This window comes from Thalassophryne amazonica, chromosome 13, assembly GCF_902500255.1.
Source record: "Thalassophryne amazonica chromosome 13, fThaAma1.1, whole genome shotgun sequence".
Lineage (NCBI taxonomy): Eukaryota > Metazoa > Chordata > Actinopteri > Batrachoidiformes > Batrachoididae > Thalassophryne > Thalassophryne amazonica.
The window spans coordinates 60,034,583-60,059,969 of record NC_047115.1 but is presented as its reverse complement, the minus strand read 5'-3'; the positions used below and the strand labels follow the sequence as shown (position 1 = coordinate 60,059,969).

Here is a 25,387-nt window from a genome sequence, read left to right as displayed (position 1 = left end):
TAACATAATAATATTAAATATTACTCACAGACATATGCTCTTCAGGGTTTTAGTGGGGAAATTTTAGGATAAAGCGAAATAAACAGTGAATCCACGAATCGTAGCTCGAAGCACTTCTTTGATCCATATCACTGCTTCGATTGGTTCAAGGTTCAAAGCAAAGCTGCGCTGCAGAAAATTTGATTACAGATCCGCTGCAGGTCTGTAATCAACAGTGGTGGGCACAGATAACCAAAAAATTAACTTCGATAACAGATAAGATAACTGAAAAGTTATCTTTGATAAAGATAAACCGATAAACCACCCAAAAATGTATCGGAAGTTACAGATAACCGATGACCGATAAATTCCAGTGTTGTCTATGGGACATTTGCAGTTACTAAAGAGCTGAAATTGATTTTTAACACGATCGCTTTTGAAAGCATCAAAAGCGGTAAAAGACCTAAAGAATAAGCAAGAATGTTTGACCATGCTGCCTCCTGCAGGAAGCAGCACAGATAAATCCTGAGAGCACCCACGAAATCAACTCTTTACTAATCATAATCATTTTTCTTTCAACATTCTGCCCCTGCTGGAAGCTCTTGTTTACAACAGCGCTCCCACCACAGAGGCACACTGAGCCATAAGGCCAGCTCCCTATCAATTTCAACACTCCGGTCAGGCGGAGGTCTTGAAAAATAAAGTCATACTAACTTATGGTTTTTTGAAAATACTGATAGAATAACTCCATTAATGTCAATTCTGTCATTTGTACAAAGTTAAAATATAACATATATCTTTTAATGTTGAATAAGGCACTAATTCTGAGGTTTTGTAACAAACACAGACCGCAAAGCATTCTGGGTAAAAGTGCTAAACAGTGATTGGTTCAGTAATCCATTATGTAAACCAACATGTTAATGTAACGTGTGTCGTGTGTTGGTTTAAAGATAAATGTGCTTTTGTAAAATATTCCATTTTTATTTGTAAAAACAGGCATTTTTACGGAGCCCTGGAAGTGTTATCGCAATTGCATGTTTTAAAACTTTTATGATGTTGTAAAACGTGCACTCAATATTAGTAAGTAAGTACATTTATTTATATAGTGCCTTTCACAGACATAAGGCCATGTACACACGTTGTCGGGTATTTGTAAAACCGAATATCTTACCTTTTCAGTTTGGGGAAAAAACTTCATCCACACTACGTCGTTTAAAAAAAAAAATCCATTATTAGTATGGTGTTAAAGGAAATGACATTTTTTTTTTGTCACCAGTATTCCTTTGCTTACAGAGGATAAAGTGGTTTCTGTTTGCAGACAGTAGAACAACATACCTATTAGGACATTTTTAACAGGTAGGTCTCAACAGTTTTAACAGTTTTAAAAATGTTTTTCACTGTTCAGCTTAGTTTAGTACGTTATCGGTCTAAAAGTTATCGGATGGTAATTCATCGGAAGATAATTACTCCGATGATGGTTTTTAAATTTATCTAAAAAGATAATCCGATAATGAAAACATTGTCTTAGATAATTATCTGTTATCGGATTATCGGAAGTGTGCCCACCACTGGTAATCAATGTAGAGAAATTATCAATTTCCTGACAAACAAGTGCGCAAGTGCAAAAAAGCCTACCGGACATGCCTCAGGACAATTCGGCCTGACTTCGTTGCAGTCACTCGTAATCAGTAGTGTCTCTGGGTGAAAACATGACTTTTTTCGTGTGTGTGTGTGGGTTTTTTTTGTAACGAGTAATGGCATGGCGCATAGAAAATGTATTGGAGTAGAAGTATGCAATTAAGGTCGGAAATGTAGTGAAGTAAAAGTGAAAGTAAGCTGAATTAAAAAAAAAACTCAAGTAAAGTACAAAGTCTCCCGAAACATACTTAAGTACAGTAGTGAAGTATTTTTACTTCGTTACTATACAACACTGCAACAAGACAATGTCAAGTCACATTCTGCATGTGATGCAACATCGTGGCTTCATAGTAAAAGAGTGCGGGTACTAGACTGGCCTGCCTGCAGTCCAGACCTGTCACCCATTGAAAATGTGTGGCGCATTATGAAGCGCAAAATACAACAACGGAGACCCTGAACTGTTGAACAACTGAAGTCATACATCAAGCAAGAATGGGAAAGAATTCTACCTACAAAGCTTCAACAATTAGTGTCCTCAGTTCCCAAACGCTTACTGAGTGTTGTTAGAAGGAAAGGTGATGTAACACAGTGGTAAACATACCACTGTCCCAGCTTTTTTGAAACGTGCTGCAGGCATCCATTTCAAAATGAGCAAATATTTGCACAAATCAATAAAGTTTATCAATTTGAACATTAAATATCTTGTCTTTGTGTTGTATTCAATTGAATATAAGTTGAAGAGAATTTGAAAATCATTGTATTCTGTTAATATTTACATTTTACACAACGTCCCAACTTCATTGGAATTGGGGTTGTAACAAACTACTGTGGTTCTTCTATAGACTGTGTATACGAGGGCTGTCAATAAAGTTACGGTCCTTTTTATTTTTTTCAAAAACTATATGGATTTCATTCATATGTTTTTACGTCAGACATGCTTGAACCCTCGTGCGCATGCGTGAGTTTTTCCACGCCTGTCGGTGACGTCATTCGCCTGTGAGCACTCCTTGTGGGAGGAGTCGTCCAGCCCCTCGTCGGAATTCCTTTGTCTGAGAAGTTGCTGAGAGACTGGCGCGTTGTTTGATCAAAATTTTTTCTAAACCTGTGAGACACATCGAAGTGGACACGGTTCGAAAAATTAAGCTGGTTTTCAGTGAAAATTTTAACGGCTGATGAGAGATTTTGAGGTGATTCTGTCGCTTTAAGGACTTTTCACGGTGCGAGACGTCGCTCAGCGCTCTCAGGCGGCGTCGTCAGCCTGTTCAAGCTGAAAACCTCCACATTTCAGGCTCTATTGATCCAGGACGTCGTGAGAGAACAGAGAAGTTTCAGAAGAAGTCGGTTTCAGCATTTTATCCGGATATTCCACTGTTAAAGGAGATTTTTTTAATGAAAGACGTGCGGACGGGTCCGCGCGTCGGGACGCAGCCGCCGCGACGCTCCGCCACAGGAAAAACACCTCTGTTGAAAGCCTTAAGGACAAGTTGGAACATGTCCTGCCTGTTAAACAATTTCTCATATACTCACTCCACTGAAAGCCATCAAAAGCCGCCTGGATTTTACAAATGGTTATCAACACGGAGGTGTTTTTCCTGTGCCGCCCTCGTATATACTTGACAAACCTTGCATGACATCATCCATACATTTTCTATAAAAACCCAGAATAACCAATATGAAGTCCATGTCTGCTCCTTGCTGACTTGACATGCTGGCAGCAGCAGCGCTGATTTTGGCTATGTCACAATGGTCAACTCATTCATGCATAAAGGGATGAAAGCTGGGTGGCTCAGTGTGTGATGAAAAAGCCTGAACACACCCCTCTCCAAGTGTTAATGTTCAAACTAGCTAAGCTAACAGGCTACATTAAGAGTAATGAGCCACTTATTTTTTCAGTAATCATGCATTAAGGGGACCTAATTGATCAGGCTACCGATAGCTACTAAAAGTGCTATACTGCTTGCAACCATTAAATACCAGGAGAGTTTCCCTCTGTTGTGTGGGCCGCTGAAGAGGAGGTACTGCTGGCCCACCACCACCAGAGGGCGCCCTGCCTGGAGTGCGGGCTCCAGGCACCAGAGGGCGCTGCCGCCGACGAAGGCTGCCAGGGTGACAGCTGTCACCCATTACTGGACACAGCTGACTGCACTCAGGACGGAGGTATATCAGCAGGACAGCGTCTCCACCTCAGTGCCGAGATATCGCCTTGAGCCTAAGGTAATCTTCTCTGCAGCTTATTTAAGTATAATCCTATAATACTTGTTAAACCTTTCAGGACAGCTGACTACCGAAAGCCGAGTGATCGGATAAGTACTCACCTTCCTGCTTATTGTGACAAGAGGTGGAGGCGGCTTGCCCCTCTCATCTACTGGGTGCGGTCGCATCCCAACCTGTGTGTTTGTGTTCTTTCCCGCCAGCAGTACCGGATCCGACGAGCGAAGGCAGTGGCCACCTGGGAATTCGGGACTTGGCGGTTCCAGTACTTCTGGGTTTCGGTGGCAGAGGAAATCTGGGTGGTTCCGGTTCGACTAGGACGGACGTCTCCTACCTTCGGGCCTGCCCACAAGACACCAGCAGATTTCGGCTTACACCTCCAAATTGTGAATTATTGTATCAGTTGTGCTAATTTCACAACAGTAAAACTTGTTCTTACCTTTTTCCATTGTCCGTTCATTGCGCCCCCTGTTGTGGGTCCGTGTACCTACACTTTCACAACACCCTCAACACCATTATTGCAGCATGGATGTCTTAGATGAACCGTTCCGATGTTTCGACACACAACAAGCCATATTATTACAGGTGTTTGTAATAAAATGTTCAAAATAAAACAGACACAGCCTCAACAAGAGCGAGCAGCCACATGGAGCGGACAATGAGTTACTGACGCTACGAGAGACAGAGTTGCTGAGCTTATCCACTGTCACTCAAAGTGACCACACCGAAATTACACAGAATGTTATGGCTTAAAATGTCTTAAACTAAGAAGTTAGAACAAAAATCACCCTCCTTCCCATACAGTTGTTATGGAGGAGGAAAATGTTGATAGAGACCAACATTTTTCTCTCTTTTTTTTGTAGCAGGCTGTAAATATGTTTATTTCTGCTTTAAAGTTGGACATTTTAACATGGAGTTGAATGGGAACTTGCTTACTTTTACTTACCAGTCAATGAACTGCAACTTTTTGTAGTTCTGGTAGGGCTTCATCTGAGCCCTTTGAAGCTTACCGCTTGTGTTCTTCATTGCAGTGGAGACACAAATGGCTGAGAAAGGGCCATTCCTGTAAACATAGTGAGACCTGGGCTATAGGTTGAGTTCCTGTGGTAGAAATAGAACTAATGATGCAGTAGAGGGATTGGCGGCTCTTGACAGCAATTACTGACGTACAGAATTCCATTAAGATCACATAAATGACCCATTCAAGAAAATCTGAAAGAACGCAGATACTTATCAAAGACTCATGTAAAAATTGTGTCGGGGACAGAGCTGTGAGATGGCAAGAGAAGCCTAAAGACTTAAAGTAACTGTTTAAAACACCTTTGTGATTAGTCCCCAGCCTTTTATAAATGATGTTAAGTGGACTGATTAGTAAAAATTGGAACCTTTTTGAAGATATGGATGATATTATATGTGGTATAACATGAACAGCATTTGAAAATAACATCATATAAACTATGTAACATAGTGCTGGCAGTATGATGTGCCAGGTTGCTGCACTACTTCAGGGTTTGGTCACTCATCATAATCAAGACAACCATAAAGTCAACTTTCTATGAGAAAATGCCAGAGGAGAATGTCAGGTCGTCACGCTGATATGAAGCTCAAATTTAGTTGGGTTACAACGTAAGAACCATTCAAAGCACACGTGCAAGTCTGCTTCTGAATGGCTTGAAAGAAATAAAATGAAGCTTTGGCAGTGGCCTCATCAAAGTCTTGATTTGAACCACATTTAGGTAGTGTTGCTTTAAACAGCTTTTTATGCTGGAAACCTTCTGCTGTTACTACTGTCTTATCTTGAAACATAGTTTTACAACTAGTATGACAGTAGAAAACCTAAAGCAGGCTGCAGGGCAGGTGATTAATGAGCCTGCTAGCTTAACTCTTCATTTCAGTTTGGAATCCAGCAGTTTACTGGAGAAATTAAGTTGGTAAATCTACTATGTTGATATTGTGGGATGTGTGAACAGTGGGGACACTTTTAATATTGAGATTGTTTCCTGTACCCACTGGCGTACTCATAATTTGTCAAGAGGTCTAATTACAAAAAACTAGTACCCATTTACACCTTGGATTGTAACATAAGTGGTCAAATTGCACATCAGCTGGCTTGAAGCATACCATAATAAATCTCAATTGATTACCTTGGCATGTGCATATCGGCTTACAAAGTTTCATAAACCAAAAATGAGACACTTAACTCGCATGATCTATTTCTAGCTTGAATGTCTTGCCCACCAACTCCAGTATATCTCTTTGTCGAGGCTTCATTATTATTAGGTAGCTGGCTGCTAAATCATGACTGATAAAATGGCTTCATTTTGAAACACTTTTCAAACACTCCTGACAGACATTTTCTACCCTTGATACTAAACAGTGAGTAAGTGTTTTTAATCTATGAAACAGTTTGTAGCTTAGTGATCATGGTGATGCTAAATTGAAATCATTTCAACATCTCATTATCTGCCCCTCACGTGCTGTTGAGAGCTATTATAACTTATAATCAGAATGATTAAGTTTCATATTGTCTTGTCATTTTACACAGGCCTCCTGGACCATAGTCCAGTTTCTTAGATTAATTTAGTGATTTCAGTTTTTGACTTGATGATTTTGCTTATAACATCTTAATTGTTGCTCATAGATTCCCTCTGTTAAGCATTTTTTAGTATTTGGAAATGGTTTAAAGTATTTGGAAAAGGTTTAATCCACTTGTACAAGATGAACCACTGCAGTGGTAATGCTTTGGATTAAGTCCTGGTTGGTGGTGTTGCTGTTTCAGATAGCAACATATCATATGTTAGTTGTTTACATTAAACATTCATTGAGTTTGAAGCATTATTGTCCTGCCTGACAAGCCCGGTGTTGCAGACCAAACAGTCCCCCTAAAAATCGGTCCCCCCGATGACGCGGTTCATGGACTAAAACCTTGTTTCTGCTTAAAACTGCACTCCAGTCATCATCTCTCTCAGCAACAGATATCTGAAGCTTTTGTAGAACAATAATTTCTACATCAATTCAGCATTATTTCATCATAAAAGATGGCGGAAGCTATCAGGGTGTTGTAGCTAAACGAGCTGCTAACTGATGCGTTCACTGCGTGTGGGACATTTCAAGCATCACGGAATTTCGCCTTGTTTCTGCTTAAAACTGCCTCGTTTCTGCTTAAAACTGACTAGAATGATTTAAGAGGTTTTACCTTCATCATCTGATGGTTAGTAATCCCCATTAATCCATTTGATTGCTTTGGGCAAAGAGACACCGTCTCAGGCATGCTGCTATGGTCCAAAATGAGGCATGCACAGATGCAAAAGGTGGATCAGTTTTTAGGGGCAGACCATTCGGTCTGTAACACCGGATAATTTCATCTCATCTACTGTCACATTAGTTCTTCAACCATGACTGAATAAGTATCAGATTACCTGTCTGAACATGGTCGCTCAGTGAGCAGTCTGACAAATACAGTACTCACCAATCGATTGGACTCTATTGCTCCACTTATTGTAGAGTCTCATCACCCTAAGATGCGATCTCCTTGGTTTACTTACTTCAGTTACAAACTCTTAAGCATAAATGTAGGCTCTGCTGCGTTAACAGTGTAGCTCCAAATATGAAGTTTTCTACTTGTGTGGTACAAAGGCATATACGTTATATGAGTTGTTTGCAAAAAGAGCTTATTCCTCTGACCTAATCAACAAAATCAAGCATACTCCAAAATTCCTGATTAGCATGGTGGCCAAACTCATTCAGGGGCAGCCATATGCAAAAAAATGTTCATCATTCACAGCCCAATATTTTGTAAATTGTCTTGACAAGAAAATGAAGGATATCAGGACCAGAATATCTCGGCAAACTCTAGTCAGGCCGATTTACCGTGTATTTTAGTTATGCGCTAATTCTGACAGCAAAACATTTGACAGTTTTGACACCATCTCACTGAGTATGCTGTCAAAAATTGTGGATGACGCTAAAACCATTACTTCTGTCTTTGATCCGCTGCCAACTAAATTGTTTAAGGATTTGTGTCCTTCATTAGGATTCGGGAGTGTGAAGAGATATGGGATAAATGCATGTTAGATCTTTTCTGAATATAGCACTTATTTATTTTTTTGTTTTGTTTTTTGTTTTTTTTAGTATAGCCATAGCAGATGGTCACCCCACTAAGTCTGGTCTATTTGAGGTCTCTTGCTGTATTAAAAAAACACTCGTAACATTAACTCCTTTTCTGGATTTACCTTCCATCCATCCATCCATCCATCCATTTTCTTCCGCTTTATCCGGAGTCGGGTCACGGGGGCAGCAGCTCAAGCAAAGCCACCCAGACCTCCCGATCCACACACACCTCCCCCAGCTCCTCCGGGGAACCCCAAGGCGTTCCCAAGCCAGCCGAGAGATGTAATCCTTCCAGCGTGTCCTGGGTCTTCCCCGGGGCCTCCTCCCAATGGATGGATTTACCTTGTCCTTGAAAACATGAACTAATGTGTCGCTTTCTTCATTTAATGACTTTTTTAACTCTAATTTCTCTGGGTCATTTGCAGTGGCTCCCTAAGATTTTAGCTGTTACATAAATAGAACTTGATATGAATCCAGAATTCAAGTGAAACATTTGTTTGAGTCAGTTAAGTAATATGTAGAAATGTGTCCTTTTCACTTTTTTCATGTTATTTGAGCAAAAAACAACAAACATGCTCTGGTTACAGTTTCTACTATGTGATAATGTTTTTTTTATTGTTATTTCTGATCAGAATCCTAATAATATGGACCCATCCTTATCCTCCTCCTTTCTTAGGGGCTGCTCTGAACTGTACCGTATACCAATGGTGGAGTATAAGGTTGACAGTGAGGGGACACCCTGTGAGTATAAGACACCCTTCAGGAGGAACACCACCTGGCATCGGGTGCCCACAACTGCGGGAGCGGCTTTATCCCGAGGCTCACCCACACAGGGTTCTGATCGCTTGCAGTGCCAACAGATCCTGCAGCAGCACCATGCAGCTATTCCACGAAGCACCTCCTTTGATAGGAAATTACCAGATGGATCCAGGTACCACATTACTACTATAGTATTTATTCTTCTCTTTCTACTACCTTGATTCACTTTTGGTAGGAACTAATACATGCAAATGTCAAAACACAACATTCAGACATACATACATACATACATACGTACATCTGCAGCCCACAGCCATCCTAACAGTTATGTTGTAATTTCAGTGAGATTCCAACTGAAAAATTATTGCTACTTTTTATATTTTGTCACTAATTTTTGTCTCCAACTACTCCCTAACTGTCACAGCCCAGTGAGATACTACCCTTTGGTTGCAAAATCATGTTCAAACACTATCAGATCATTTGGAACGCTTCCTACAGTCATGCATACTGTATATAAATATAAATAGCAAACACTTAAAACATGAAAACTACTCACGTCGAAACACTGGCTAGAAAAAAAATTCTGTGGTGGGTAAAGTTAAAGACACTTACAGCTGTAAGAAGGTGACTGTAGAAGTGTGGATTTCACACACAGATCTCTCACCATATGCTGATTTGAATGTGCACAAAGGAATATGAGTGCAGTGCTCCTCTCAAAGAATGGAGAAAGGGTGCTGTGCCAACATACTATACTGATTTTGAGATTGAAGCTGTGTTATTTTGCATGTGTCTACTCCCTTATGGTGTTTGTGGTTCATAGTGACTGTCTTCTGCGGAGGAAAGAAACATGCACTTTGGAGGTGCACTGCATTGAAAGTTTTAATTCATTGAACTTTAGCAGCAGACTTTTGTATACACAGCCAAAGAGTGTATACACAGTAACCTTTGCAGAGTAAAATATTCTCTGCCGGGATAACATTTGATCCCAGTCCAAATAGAGATAAATACACTCTATTATAGAGTGAAATCAGCTCTACTGCCTTGTCAAATCACGTTTTTCAACTCCAATAAGAGTCATTCACAGCCTGATAGAGTCGATTTTACACTGTGATAGAGTTGATTCAGCACTGTGATAGAGTATATTTAACTCTATTTGGACTGTATTTCTGGCAGAGTATATTTTACTGTGAAAAATTTGTGTCGGTGTGTCAATAAACGTTACAAAGACTGGAGAGGACAGTGCATCGGCTGCCTGCAGAAGTTGGTTGATGCACAAAAAGCAACTTTGTTTTATGTAGTATGTGCCTGCCACCTGCTAGATGGTTAGTGGATAGTGTATATTATGGAAATTTATGAACAAGTGTTGTTGAACGTTAATGCAGTTTGTCTGCAAAATGCTGAACACTGGGCACATCGTCTCCTCATCGGTGAACTCTGCTCACCAGCGCCCACCTTAATGTCAGTGTCAGCTAGCAAGATACGCTGGTAACTGTGGAGAGAAACATAATACATGATGTCTGCTATCTGCACAAATATGGGACAGAATATTCAAGAAAACAGGAAGGTAAATTGGCATTATAAAATTGGTAAAATATGAGGCTTTGGATGACATTAAAACTTTTTGTCTCGACTACAAATTAGTGACTACAAATTTAGATCATTTCAAAATGTTTCAAAAACCTTTGAAACACCCTTGATTCGGAACATTATTCTGGAATCTGTATCAAAAGGTAGATATCACATGCTGTGCTAACTGGTGCCTCATTATGTCGCTAACTGTTTCAGAGCAAATATTTCAAAGTATTCCTGTTCGTTTGTGCCCTCTTGTGTTGAAATATAATAAAACACAAATGAACACACACACACAGTTAGCACAGGGTCAGTACATGAACTAGCACATATGTTTCACCTAATGTTGTGTCACATGGTCCTTTTGGTTTTCAGGTATTACACTCAACAAAAATATAAACGCAACACTTTTGGTTTTGCTCCAATTTTGTATGAGATGGACTCAAAGATCTAAAACTTTTTCCACATACACAATATCACCATTTCCCTCAAATATTGTTCACAAACCAGTCTAAATCTGTGATAGTGAGCACTTCTCCTTTGCTGAGATAATCCATCCCACCTCACAGGTGTGCCATACCAAGATGCTGATTAGACACCATGATTAGTGCACAGGTGTGCCTTAGACTGTCCACAATAAAAGGCCACTCTGAAAGGTGCAGTTTTGTTTTATTGGGGGGGGATACCAGTCAGTATCTGGTGTGACCACCATTTGCCTCATGCAGTGCAACACATCTCCTTCGCATAGAGTTGATCAGGTTGTCAGTTGTTGCCTGTGGAATGTTGGTCCACTCCTCTTCAATGGCTGTGCGAAGTTGCTGGATATTGGCAGGAACTGGTACACGCTGTCGTATACGCCGGTCCAGAGCATCCCAAACATGCTCAATGGGTGACATATCCGGCGAGTATGCCGGCCATGCAAGAACTGGGACATTTTCAGCTTCCAAGAATTGTGTACAGATCCTTGCAACATGGGGCCGTGCATTATCCTGCTGCAACATGAGGTGATGTTCTTGGATGGCACAACAATGGGCCTCAGGATCTCGTCATGGTATCTCTGTGCATTCAAAATGCCATCAATAAAATGCACCTGTGTTCTTCATCCATAACAGACGCCTGCCCATACCATAACCCCACCGCCACCATGGGCCACTCAATCCACAACATTGACATCAGAAAACCGCTCACCCACACGACGCCACCCACGCTGTCTGCCATCTGCCCTGGACAGTGTGAACCGGGATTCATCCGTGAAGAGAACACCTCTCCAACGTGCCAAACGCCAGCGAATGTGAGCATTTGCCCACTCAAGTCGGTTACGACAACGAACTGGAGTCAGGTCGAGACCCCGATGAGGACGACGAGCATGCAGATGAGCTTCCCTGAGACGGTTTCTGACAGTTTGTGCAGAAATTCTTTGGTTATGCAAACCGACTGTTTCAGCAGCTGTCTGAGTAGCTGGTCTCAGATGATCTTGGAGGTGAACATGCTGGATGTGGAGGTCCTGGGCTGGTGTGGTTACACGTGGTCTGCGGTTGTGAGGCTGGTTGGATGTACTGCCAAATGATCTGAAACGCCTTTGGAGATGGCTTATGGTAGAGAAATGAACATTCAATACACGAGCAACAGCTCTGGTTGACATTCCTGCTGTCAGCATGCCAATTGCACGTTCCCTCAAATCTTGCGACATCTGTGGCATTGCGCTGTGTGATAAAACTGCACCTTTCAGAGTGGCCTTTTATTGTGGACAGTCTAAGGCACACCTGTGCACTAATCATGGCGTTTATATTTTTGTTGAGCACTCAACAAAAATATAAACGCAACATTTTTGGTTTTGCTCCCATTTTGTATGAGATGAACTCAAAGATCTAAAACTTTTTCCACATACACAATATCACCATTTCCCTCAAATATTGTTCACAAACCAGTCTAAATCTGTGATAGTGAGCACTTCTCCTTTGCTGAGATAATCCATCCCACCTCACAGGTGTGCCATATCAAGATGCTGATTAGACACCATGATTAGTGCACAGGTGTGCCTTAGACTGCCCACAATAAAAGGCCACTCTGAAAGGTGTAGTTTTATCACACAGCACAATGCCACAGATGTCGCAAGATTTGAGGGAGCGTGCAATTGGCATGCTGACAGCAGGAATGTCAACCAGAGCTGTTGCTCATGTATTGAATGTTCATTTCTCTACCATAAGCCGTCTCCAAAGGCGTTTCAGAGAATTTGGCAGTACATCCAACCAGCCTCACAACCGCAGACCACGTGTAACCACACCAGCCCAGGACCTCCACATCCAGCATGTTCACCTCCAAGATCGTCTGAGACCAGCCACTCAGACAGCTGCTGAAACAATCGGTTTGCATAACCAAAGAATTTCTGCACAAACTGTCAGAAACCGTCTCAGGGAAGCTCATCTGCATGCTCGTTGTCCTCATCGGGGTCTCGACCTGACTCCAGTTCGTCGTCGTAACCGACTTGAGTGGGCAGATGCTCACATTCGCTGGCGTTTGGCATGTTGGAGAGGTGTTCTCTTCACGGATGAATCCCAGTTCACACTGTTCAGGGCAGATGGCAGACAGCGTGTGTGGCGTCATGTGGGTGAGCGGTTTTCTGAAGTCAATGTTGTGGATTGAGTGGCCCATGGTGGCGGTGGGGTTATGGTATGGGCAGGCGTCTGTTATGGACAAAGAACACAGGTGCATTTTATTGATGGCATTTTGAATGCACAGAGATACCGTGACGAGATCCTGAGGCCCATTGTTGTGCCATACATCCAAGATCACCTCATGTTGCAGCAGGATAATTCACGGCCCCATGTTGCAAGGATCTGTACACAATTCTTGGAAGCTGAAAATGTCCCAGTTCTTGCATGGCTGGCATACTCACCGGACATGTCACGCATTGAGCATGTTTGGGATGCTCTGGACCGACGTATACGACAGCATGTACCAGTTCTTGCCAATATCCAGCAACTTTGCACAGCCATTGAAGAGGAGTGGACCAACATTCCACAGGCCACAATTGACAACCTGATCAACTCTATGCGAAGGAGATGTGTTGCACTGCATGAGGCAAATGGTGGTCACACCAGATACTGACTAGTATCCCCCCCCCCACCCCCCCACCCCAATAAAACAAAACTGCACCTTTCAGAGTGGCCTTTTATTGTGGACAGTCTCAGGCACACCTGTGCACTAATCATGGTGTCTAATCAGCATCTTGATATGGCACACCTGTGAGGTGGGATGGATTATCTCAGCAAAGGAGAAGTGCTCACTATCACAGATTTATACTGGTTTGTGAACAATATTTGAGGGAAATGGTGATATTGTGTATGTGGAAAAAGTTTTAGATCTTTGAGTTCATCTCATACAAAATGGGAGCAAAACCAAAAGTGTTGCATTTATATTTTTGTTGAGTGTAGTTTTATGTGCACCATATGATACAGACTTAAAACCACCACCACAGACTGGTCCAGGTCAGCCTGGTGTTCTTTAGATGTCTTCCATGGTCTGTTTTCTAGATTCTACATCAGCCTTCACAAACTTCTCTCAGTTATGATTCCTTCTTTATGTTCTCTAATGCCATATACCAACACAGTGCAGAGTAGCTACCTAAACTCTGTAAGGGAGATAGAGTATCTCGTCAATAGTTTTACATCCTCATTGAAGACAACTTTGGATGCTGTAGCTCCTCTGAAAAAGAGAGCTTTAAATCAGAAGTGTCTGACTCCGTGGTATAACTCACAAACTCGTAGCTTAAAGCAGATAACCCGTAAGTTGGAGAGGAAATGGCGTCTCACTAATTTAGAAGATCTTCACTTAGCCTGGAAAAAGAGTCTGTTGCTCTATAAAAAAGCCCTCCGTAAAGCTAGGACATCTTTCTACTCATCACTAATTGAAGAAAATAAGAACAACCCCAGGTTTCTTTTCAGCACTGTAGCCAGGCTGACAAAGACTCAGAGCTCTATTGAGCTGAGTATTCCATTAACTTTAACTAGTAATGACTTCATGACTTTCTTTGCTAACAAAATTTTAACTATTAGAGAAAAAATTACTCATAACCATCCCAAAGACGTATCGTTATCTTTGGCTGCTTTCAGTGATGCCGGTATTTGGTTAGACTCTTTCTCTCCGATTGTTCTGTCTGAGTTATTTTCATTAGTTACTTCATCCAAACCATCAACATGTTTATTAGACCCCATTTCTACCAGGCTGCTCAAGGAAGCCCTACCATTATTTAATGCTTCGATCTTAAATATGATCAATCTATCTTTGTTAGTTGGTTATGTACCACAGGCTTTTAAGGTGGCAGTAATTAAACCATTACTTAAAAAGCCATCACTTGACCCAGCTATCTTAACTAATTATAGGCCAATCTCCAACCTTCCTTTTCTCTCAAAAATTCTTGAAAGGGTAGTTGTAAAACAGCTAACTGATCATCTGCAGAGGAATGGTCTATTTGAAGAGTTTCAGTCAGGTTTTAGAATTCATCATAGTACAGAAACAGCATTAGTGAAGGTTACAAATGATCTTCTTATGGCCTCGGACAGTGGACTCATCTCTGTGCTTGTTCTGTTAGACCTCAGTGCTGCTTTTGATACTGTTAACCATAAAATTTTATTACAGAGATTAGAGCATGCCATAGGTATTAAAAGCACTGCGCTGCGGTGGTTTGAATCATATTTGTCTAATAGATTACAATTTGTTCATGTAAATGGGGAATCTTCTTCACAGACTAAAGTTAATTATGGAGTTCCACAAGGTTCTGTGCTAGGACCAATTTTATTCACTTTATACATGCTTCCCTTAGGCAGTATTATTAGACGGTATTGCTTAAATTTTCATTGTTACGCAGATGATACCCAGCTTTATCTATCCATGAAGCCAGAGGACACACACCAATTAGCTAAACTGCAGGATTGTCTTACAGACATAAAGACATGGATGACCTCTAATTTCCTGCTTTTAAACTCAGATAAAACTGAACTTATTGTACTTGGCCCCACAAATCTTAGAAACATGGTGTCTAACCAGATCCTTACTCTGGATGGCATTACCCTGACCTCTAGTAATACTGTGAGAAATCTTGGAGTCATTTTTGATCAGGATATGTCATTCAAAGCGCATATTAAACAAATATGTAGGACTGCTTTTTTGCATTTACGCAATATCTCTAAAATCAGAAAGGTCTTGTCTCAGAGTGATGCTGAAAAACTAATTCATGCATTTATTTCCTCTAGGCTGGACTATTGTAATTCATTATTATCAGGTTGTCCTAAAAGTTCCCTAAAAAGCCTTCAGTTAATTCAAAATGCTGCAGCTAGAGTACTGACGGGGACTAGAAGGAGAGAGCATATCTCACCCATATTGGCCTCTCTTCATTGGCTTCCTGTTAATTCTAGAATAGAATTTAAAATTCTTCTTCTTACTTATAAGGTTTTGAATAATCAGGTCCCATCTTATCTTAGGGACCTCGTAGTACCATATCACCCCAATAGAGCGCTTCGCTCTCAGACTGCAGGCTTACTTGTAGTTCCTAGGGTTTGTAAGAGTAGAATGGGAGGCAGAGCCTTCAGCTTTCAGGCTCCTCTCCTGTGGAACCAGCTCCCAATTCAGATCGGGAGACAGACACCCTCTCTACTTTTAAGATTAGGCTTAAAACTTTCCTTTTTGCTAAAGCTTATAGTTAGGGCTGGATCAGGTGACCCTGAACCATCCCTTAGTTATGCTGCTATAGACGTAGACTGCTGGGGGGTTCCCATGATGCACTGTTTCTTTCTCTTTTTGCTCTGTATGCACCACTCTGCATTTAATCATTAGTGATCGATCTCTGCTCCCCTCCACAGCATGTCTTTTTCCCGGTTCTCTCCCTCAGCCCCAACCAGTCCCAGCAGAAGACTGCCCCTCCCTGAGCCTGGTTCTGCTGGAGGTTTCTTCCTGTTAAAAGGGAGTTTTTCCTTCCCACTGTAGCCAAGTGCTTGCTCACAGGGGGTTGTTTTGACCGTTGGGGTTTTACATAATTATTGTATGGCCTTGCCTTACAATATAAAGCGCCTTGGGGCAACTGTTTGTTGTGATTTGGCGCTATATAAAAAAAAATTGATTGATTGATTGATAGTTTCTTCTTAGCACCATGTCCCAGAAGCATCGGTGTGAGATTTTTTGACATTACCAAATGTTGAAACAGGCATTTCAACATATTTGGTGATTCCCTTGTAGCCTTTAGCACCATTTCTGATGCTCTCAGGCAGCTGTCTTGTCTTTTCCACGATAAAGAACATACTGAAATCGATCAGTTCTTTTAACGCAGGAAGTTCATCATTCATTGGTTAATTCAGGTACATCAATACAGACAGTTAAGCACAGGGGAGTTTTATTCATTCTGTATTTTCTTTGAGAAGCTAATATATTCAAACAGGTGTCAATAATTGGGTCCATTTTTTAAAGGTTTTTTGTTTTTTTGTTGGTTTTTTTTGCCTGTTTGGTTGTTTTGTTCATTAACTGAACATTTTATTAAATATTGTGATTATACAACTTTGGTTCTTCTGCAGTTATTTGTGACGATATTCTGAATTATGTGCTCGGAAATCAATTATGAAGACTTGCAGATTGTTATGAAGAGCCAGTGATGGCAATAAATAAATAATCTTGAAATATTTGTCACTTACACCATGTGGTCGTGGTCAGAAACACTGATTTAAAAAAAATACAGTGTATGATTATGGGAATGTCTATGCTCACAGTGGAGGAAAAGTGCATGCCAAAAATTTGTTTCCTATCACTGAGAAAATTATTTTTTTACTTTTACCAACTCGGCTTGATATTAACAGACTTGGTTTCCTAAGCCAACATTTGATATGTCACCACAAAATTGATTCCCTTCAGCAGAATATGTTGCAGGCTATGGGGGTTGAAGCATTTTAATTCTTACTATAAATGCAGGAAATGAACAACCCAAGATCTTGCTTCAGCCATTTTTAAAAGTCAGATTTTTATTTATTTATTTATTTTTAGGGGGGTGGTGGCCAAGTGGTTAATGCGCTTGGTTTCAATGCAGAAGGCTCCAGGTTCAAATCCCACCCCTGCCACATTTCTCCATGTAATGTGGAGTTGCGTCAGGAAGGGCATCCAGCGTAAAACCTGTGCCAATTCAACATGATCTACCTTGGATTTGCTGTGTCGACCCCGAGTGCAAACAAGGGAGCAGCCGAAGGGACTTACTATTTACTTATTTATTTTTCAGTATGCTTAATAATGCAAAGATTCTGATCAAACATCGTGAGGCTCAAAAGAAGCAATTCCTCCAGCTAAAATGTTTGAACTCACCATTTCACAGTGACAAAAAAGCAGCAGCAGGTCTTTGATCAATTATTTGCATGTATATAAAAGACACATTTAAGCATTCAATGAATTCCCAGATTTGCTTTTATCTATATCTGGATCATACGGACACACTCAGACTTTCTTCCCATCCTAGATGGTGTCTCCTTTGGACATCTCCATTGAGCCATGTAAAGCAGTGATTTGTTCGTTCTAATGAAACCCCTCCATCACGATAACCTTTCCATTGCACCACATCAACACCTCCCAGTGTCGCCTATTTCTGACTATACTGGGATAATGGCTGCCTTCCCTCCCTAATCAGAGTCCCTGGCAGTAGGAGTACTTCATTGTCCTCGTGCCTTTCTTTCGCTCTCCATATCGCTCCAGCTCTCTGCTCCCTCCCTCTTCCCCGCTGAGGAGGTGGTGATGGGGACACTGACACGGCTCAGTTCATCTCATCCAATTACTGCAGAAACAAAGAGTGCTCTTCTCCGGTCCACAATATGTAGCACCCCAGAGAAACTGGGAGTACAGGCGGGGTTGAGAAGAGAGTGGGCGAGTCATAGAATGAAGACTTGAAGAAAAAGCAGTGAGGGCAATATGTACTGACAAATCAATCACAAAAAATGTTTTTGTTTTTTTTTCCCCTGTTAGTTTTTATTTTTATCTCTCTAATTTATCCTTTTCCTGGTGGATGTGTATGGCTGTTGAGAGGAAGAACTGAACATCTGCTACATCAGAAACATATGATAACTTGGATAAAGCAGCAGCATCCCATCCACATATAGCTGACTCCAGATTTGGTGCTGTAAAATACACCACCTGCTTTTCAACCAGCTACAAATCACAGTAGCCTCAAGAATTATTACTTCACAGGAAGAAAAATTATGATCAATAACCCTCAGAACTTCAGGTTTGGTATCCCACAGAGCTCTCTGAAGAAGGGAGCAAGAAAAAGTGAACAAAATGCAGCTGCTGCTGTTTCACCTTCAGTGGCTGGATCCAGCTGAGGAGAGACTAAATTTTCAGTCGGCCAGGAAATATAGTGATTCTGGCCAAAGCATTCAGTGATGTGCACCAGGATTGAATTACTAATGTGTGGGTGAGTTTCCCATGGAGGGCTAGACAAAAGAAATTTGATGATAAAGTAGACAAGGTGTAACAGTGACAATTTCCTTTGCTACAGGGGGTGTTCTTGTTGTGATTTTTCTTTGTTTAGTTCTCACTGCATATGCTTAAATTGTAATGATAAGTTGTATATCTTTGCTTGCTCCTTTCTGACTGTTGCTTAAAGCTTCTCACATGTTGTTTTTGTGGATTTGAAAAGGAGTTCAACCCCTGGCAAAAATTATGGAATCACCGGCCTCAGAGGATGTTCATTCAGTTGTTTAATTTTGTAGAAAAAAGCAGATCACAGACACGACACAAAACTAAAGTCATTTCAAATGGCAACTTTCTGGCTTTAAGAAACACTATAAGAAAAAAAAAATGTGACAGTCAGTAACGGTTACTTTTTTAGACCAAGCAGAGGGAAAAAAAATATGGAATCACTCAATTCTGAGGAAAAAATTATGGAATCATGAAAAACAAAAGAACGCTCCAACACATCACTAGTATTTTGTTGCACCACCTCTGGCTTTTATAACAGCTTGCAGTCTCTGAGGCATGGACTTAATGAGTGACAAACAGTACTCTTCATCAATCTGGCTCCAACTTTCTCTGATTGCTGTTGCCAGATCAGCTTTGCAGGTTGGAGCCTTGTCATGGACCATTTTCTTTAACTTCCACCAAAGATTTTCAATTGGATTAAGATCCGGACTATTTGCAGGCCATGACATTCACCCTATGTGTCTTTTTGCAAGGAATGTTTTCACAGTTTTTGCTCTATGGCAAGATGCAATATGATCTTGAAAAATGATTTCATCATCCCCAAACATCCTTTCAATTGATGGGATAAGAAAAGTGTCCAAAATATCAACGTAAACTTGTGCATTTATTGATGATGTAATGACAGCCATCTGCCCAGTGCCTTTATCTGACATGCAGCCCCATATCATCAATGACTGTGGAAATTTACATGTTCTCTTCAGGCACTCATCTTTATAAATCTCATTGGAACGGCACCAAACAAAAGTTCCATCATCATCGCCTTGCCCAATGCAGATTCGAGATTCATCACTGAATATGACTTTCATCCAGTCATCTACAGTCCTCAGTTGCTTTTCCTTAGCCCATTGTAACCTTGTTTTTTTCTGTTTAGGTGTTAATGATGGCTTTCATTTAGCTTTTCTGTATGTAAATCCCATTTCCTTTAGGCGGTTTCTTACAGTTCGGTCACAGACGTTGACTCCAGTTTCCTCCCATTCGTTCCTCATTTGTTTTGTTGTGCATTTTCGATTTTTGAGACATATTGCTTTAAGTTTTCTGTCTTGACGTTTTGATGTCTTCCTTGGTCTACCAGTATGTTTGCCTTTAACAACCTTCCCATGTTGTTTGTATTTGGTCCAGAGTTTAGACACAGCTGACTGTGAACAACCAACATCTTTTGCAACATTGCGTGATGATTTACCCTCTTTTAAGAGTTTGATAATCCTCTCCTTTGTTTCAATTGACATCTCTCGTGTTGGAGCCATGATTCATGTCAGTCCACTTGGTACAACAGCTCTCCAAGGTGTGATCACTCCTTTTTAGATGCAGACTAACGAGCAGATCTGATTTGATGCAGGTGTTAGTTTTGGGGATGAAAATTTACAGGGTGATTCCATAATTTATTCCTCAGAATTGAGTGAGTCCATATTTTTTTCCCTCTGCTTGGTCTAAAAAAGTAACCGTTACTGACTGCAACAATTATTTTTCCTGATTTCCTAGAGTGTTTCTTAAAGCCAGAAAGTTGCCATTTGAAATGACTTTAGTTTTGTGTCATGTCTGTGATCTGCTTTTTTCTACAAAATTAAATAACTGAATGAACATCCTCCGAGGCCGGTGATTCCATAATTTTTGCCAGGGGTTGTACATGTGTTTTATCAGGTGGTTCTATCAGTTCCTGGTAAAAGGCTCAGTCCCAAAATCAGTATATACTGTTATCAGAAATATATATATATATATATATATATATATATATATATATATATAAAGGCAGAGGCTACGTTTACATGCCGTTAATATTCTAGTTAAGGTCAATATTCGGGTTTCTGAATCATTAGGAATAACCTGTTTACATGCTTAAGCAGGCAGAGTTACTCCTGTATACATGGTCATTGGTATCATTTAGAATATCCCCATCTAAACAGTGACGCACGTCTTCCACCGGTGCTTGATTTGGTCTGGCGTTTGTGCAAATCCTGCTTCGCGCAACTTTTCGACCACCTTCTTGTAAATGTCGCTATCTCGGTACTTTCTACCATCAATAAAAGACATTATATTCATGTCTTTCATGATACTAATGAAGTACAGTGGTCCCTCCTTTATCGCGGAAGTTACGTTCTAAAAATAACCCGCAATAGGCGAAATCCACGAAGTAGTCAAGGTTAGTTTTTACAATTATTATAGATGTTTTTAAGGCTGTAAAACCCCTCACTACACACTTTATACACTTTTCTCAAACAGGCATTAACATTTTCTCACTTTTCTCTCCGGTGTAAACACTCTCTTTTTTCTTCTGGGTGAGAAGATTATAAACAGACACATGCAGAACACAATGCGCATGCTCTCCCTTCGCTCACTGCCTCCGGGGGTACGGATGCGGGACCCGTAAAGAACCCAAGTCATGGCCACGGAGCTCTGCGGCTGCGGCATACCGAGACCCTGCGGCGCTGTGGATTTTTCCACAAGAAATCTGTCCTTGCGGGCTGCCGGAGCGTTCCGCATCAAAACAGTGAGTGTAGTCTCTGGACCTGTTGCCAGAGTTGGCGCAGCTCCGTACAGCAGAGAGGGTTAGGGTTAGGGTTGGGGGGGGGCGGTGTGAGTGGCCTGCTGTGGCGTTTACCGAGCCCACAGACTCAGTAAGCGCATCGGAGGCAGTGAGAGCAATCGCGGTGATGCCGACCGGTGCTGCGACCGGCCCGCCTGATAAGGACGCAGAACACAATGTGCTGTTTACCTCTGCTTCTGTAGTGTCCAGTGGGTTGCGCGCGCCGCATACAAGTAGTTGCCGTACTCAAAAGACCAAGATTCCTTGTGGATAGGACATGTGCAGAATACAAAATAATGTTCCTGTCTATGGGGATATCCCGATGCGCGTTTATATGACCTGATATTCGGGTTAGAAAAGGAGTAACCCAGGGGTCTTATTCGGGTTTTTAAAAACCAGAATATGAACATATTCGGGTTTTTGCAGGTGTTTACATGGCCGTGCGCAACCGGGTTATTGCTAATATTCCGGTTATGAAAGGGTTATTGGCTGCATGTAAACGTAGTCAGAGATGAAAGCACATGAAATCACATTAGACCTGAGCAGAGAGCTAATGTGAAAACCATCTTGCATATATTATTGCATTTTTATTTCCCTTTGGACATTGAAGCTGCTTTGCTGTGTTCGTTAAAAGGAAGGCCTCTGGGCATCATTCATAATCTAAAACCTGTGTTTATTTTTCACTGCAGACTGCAGCCTAAAACTTCCCTCTGACCAGACACAAGAAAGCAAAGAAATCTTGTGCCTTAATTATTAGAACCAGGGCATGTTTATTGCACTGCTGTGAAATTCAGCTTGAACAATTTGAGCTAAGATAATGATTCAAGACAAATTTAATAACTCACTTTATTAACAGGTCAGGTGTAACCTGGTTTGTGAACTGAAGATCAGTCTGGTCTTTCACAGACAAATTCAGAAGGTTCATCTTGTCATAAAATCTGATTTTTATACAGGCACTGCACTTCAACTTTTAGATTACTGTTTAGACTTATGACCATAACTAACCTCTTTTGTTCCATTGTTCAAGACACCTTCTTCCTTCCTGACAGCTCTCGCAATTACGTAGAGTTGAGTAAAGGCACCTATAAATTAGGGGCTATTCCTTGAAATAACATCCAGCAACAAAAACCAATAAAGGGATCATAATATTCACCTTAATCTTAATATTCGCCTTAATTAAAGCAACTTAATCTATGTTCGTGGATATAGGCAATGAGATGAAGAAATTCTGGAAAATGACGGATGTCTTTAAGAAATGATGCATTTCTGTACTTGTTGCTTGTAATGGAACTGAAAAGAAACGCAGAGGCAATGTTCCTGGCCACACCTCCTGTAACTTTGGACAAGGGGTGTCTCTTTGTTGCTGCACAGATTGGTGTGTCCCAATAGACCACCTGCAGTCACATGACTGCAGGGGGTCTACCCATCCTCATGTTGCCAGTCATACACAGTGCTTCCAGGATTATTTACACAACAAACAACGTACGTACTGCAAAGTGTGGGACAAATAAACTCATCATGTCTGAACTTGATAGTGGAGTAAGAAAACATACCAGGCATCTTTCTGATGCTGAATTACAGCGGTACAAGGACAAAATTGCCATTTTGGACACTAGTACACACCACAGGGTGTGTTGTTTTCTTTGTTGACTGCACCTGGAGCAACACTGTTGCACCATACATGTAAGTACACTCAGGACTTAATACGTTAATTAAGGATTGCAGACTTGCATATTAATAATAGCATTTAGTGATGTTTGTCATTAACTTGAATTTTGTTTACGCTGCTGTAAAATTGTGGAGCAAAACTCAGCCCGAGTCTCACCTTTTTTCGTGGTCCCTTCGCGACTTCCATAACGACATGAGTGACATTTTCATGACGTGTTTTTTTATTTTATTTTACTATTTCTCACCCTACCCTTCTTAGTGATATTGTTCGTCATTAACTTTATTGAATTTTGTGTACGCTGCTATGGGGATGTGAGACTCTATGTCCACTGGAATCCTGTAGAAGCTCACATTCTCCTTCTGTCAACATCTGTTGTGACCGTGAACTGTACAAGTCTCTGGCATGGTGTTTTAGCAGAAGAAAATGGTGAAAAAGACAAGAAAGATGATGTGATGTTGTGATGGCTTATTTATACAGCCAAGTGTATTGTGACCAGCTAAATTTGACCTTCGGCTGTGCACGGCACCCCCTGCACATGACCTGTGACATCACGTGCACAGCCTCTATATGGAGTTTAGTGACATATGTCACAGCGGTCTAAAGTGAGCTGTTTCAGGTGTGCATTTTTCTTGTGGTTGGTTCGTTTCTGCAAACACATACTCAAAAAAATGCGTAACAGCGTTATTCAACTCTAAAAGGTTTAAAATAAAAACCGTACAGTATGACCTATTTGATAAGCTGTGGCAACACTGTGTAAAAACTTTTAATATTTCACATTCACTGTTTGATGTTGTAGTTCATACCATATTTGTTGCCACACTGACTTTACAGGACAATGCAGGATATGGAGAATCCTCAGGTCAGCTCCTGCAACAAGGGAGACCACCACTACCGTAGCTCCCCGAGTAACCAGTCATCCTCCAGTGATCCAGGACCTTGTGGTAGCAGCTCCTGGTCCCAGCAGCCTGGATATGATGGGTATGGCATCACAGAAATGTTGCTTGTTTACAACGGTCCACAAGACGTCCTGAGAAGAATCAGTGCCACCTACTGTATGGCTAAATATTTGAATTATTCTAAAAATGACTGTAATTTTTCTATAGAATATGACCAGATCGTTGATGAGTTTGTCTTTTTGCGAGAATTACATTATTACCTATCAGGGACTTAGACCACAGCTACAAGCCCAATTCTAATGAAGTTGGGACGTTGTATAAAATGTAAATAAAAACAGAATACAATGATTTGCAAATCCTCTTCAACCTATATTCAATTGAATGCACCACAAAGAGAATATATTTAATGTTCAGACTGATAAACTTTATTGTTTTTGTGCAAATATTTGCTCATTTTGAAATAGATGCCTGCAACAAGTTTCAAAAAAGCTGAGACAGTAGTATGTTTACCACTGTGTTACATCACTTTTCCTTCTAACAACACTCAATAAGCGTTTGGGAACTGAGGACACTAATTGCTGACTTCAGTTGTTCAACAGTCCGGGATCTCCATTGTCATATTTTGGGATTCATAATGCACCACACATTTTCAATGGATGACAGGTTTGGACTGCAGGCAGGCCAGTCTAGTACCTGCACTCTTTTACTATGAAGACTTGCTGTTGTAACATGTGCAGAATGTGGCTTAGTATTGTCTTGCTGAAATAAGCAGGGACGTCCCTGAAAAAGACGTTGCTTGGATGGCAGCATGTGTTGCTCAAAAACCTGGATGTACCTTTCAGCATTGATGGTGCCATCACAGATGTGTAAGTTACCCATGCCATGAGCACTAACACACCCCCATACAATCACAGATGCTGGCTTTTTGAAGTTTGCACTGGTAACAATCTGGATGGTCTTTTTCCTCTTTTGTCCGGAGGACATGACATCCATGATTTCCAAAAACAATTTGAAATGTGAATTCATCAGACCACAGCACACTTTTCCACTTTGCGTCTGTCCATTTCAAATGTGCTCGGGCCCAGAGAAGGCGGCGCCGTTTCTGGTTGTTGTTGTGTGGCTTTCACTTTGCATGGCAGAGTTTTAACTTGCACTTGTAGATGTAGCGACAAACTGACGATTGTTTTCTGAAGTGTTCCTGAGCCCATATGGTAAGATCCTTTACACAATGATGTCGGTTTTAATGCAGTGCCGCCTGAGGGATCGAAGGTCACGGGCATTCAGTGTTGGTTTTCGGCCTTGCTGCTTGCG

The 25,387-nt window shown here is 41.1% G+C and overlaps 1 protein-coding gene across 3 annotated transcripts in view; it reads left to right on the top strand.

The window, feature by feature from the left end:
* LOC117523091 (signal-induced proliferation-associated 1-like protein 2) overlaps positions 1 to 25,387 on the top strand; it is a 258,904-nt gene that overhangs the window by 189,670 nt on the left and 43,847 nt on the right. For all 3 annotated transcript variants that reach the window (XM_034184507.1, XM_034184509.1, XM_034184508.1), the window contains exons 10-11: positions 8,615 to 8,869; positions 24,012 to 24,158. In XM_034184507.1, the coding sequence (XP_034040398.1) occupies positions 8,615 to 8,869; positions 24,012 to 24,158 (402 nt within the window). The remainder of the gene's footprint in view (positions 1 to 8,614; positions 8,870 to 24,011; positions 24,159 to 25,387) is intronic.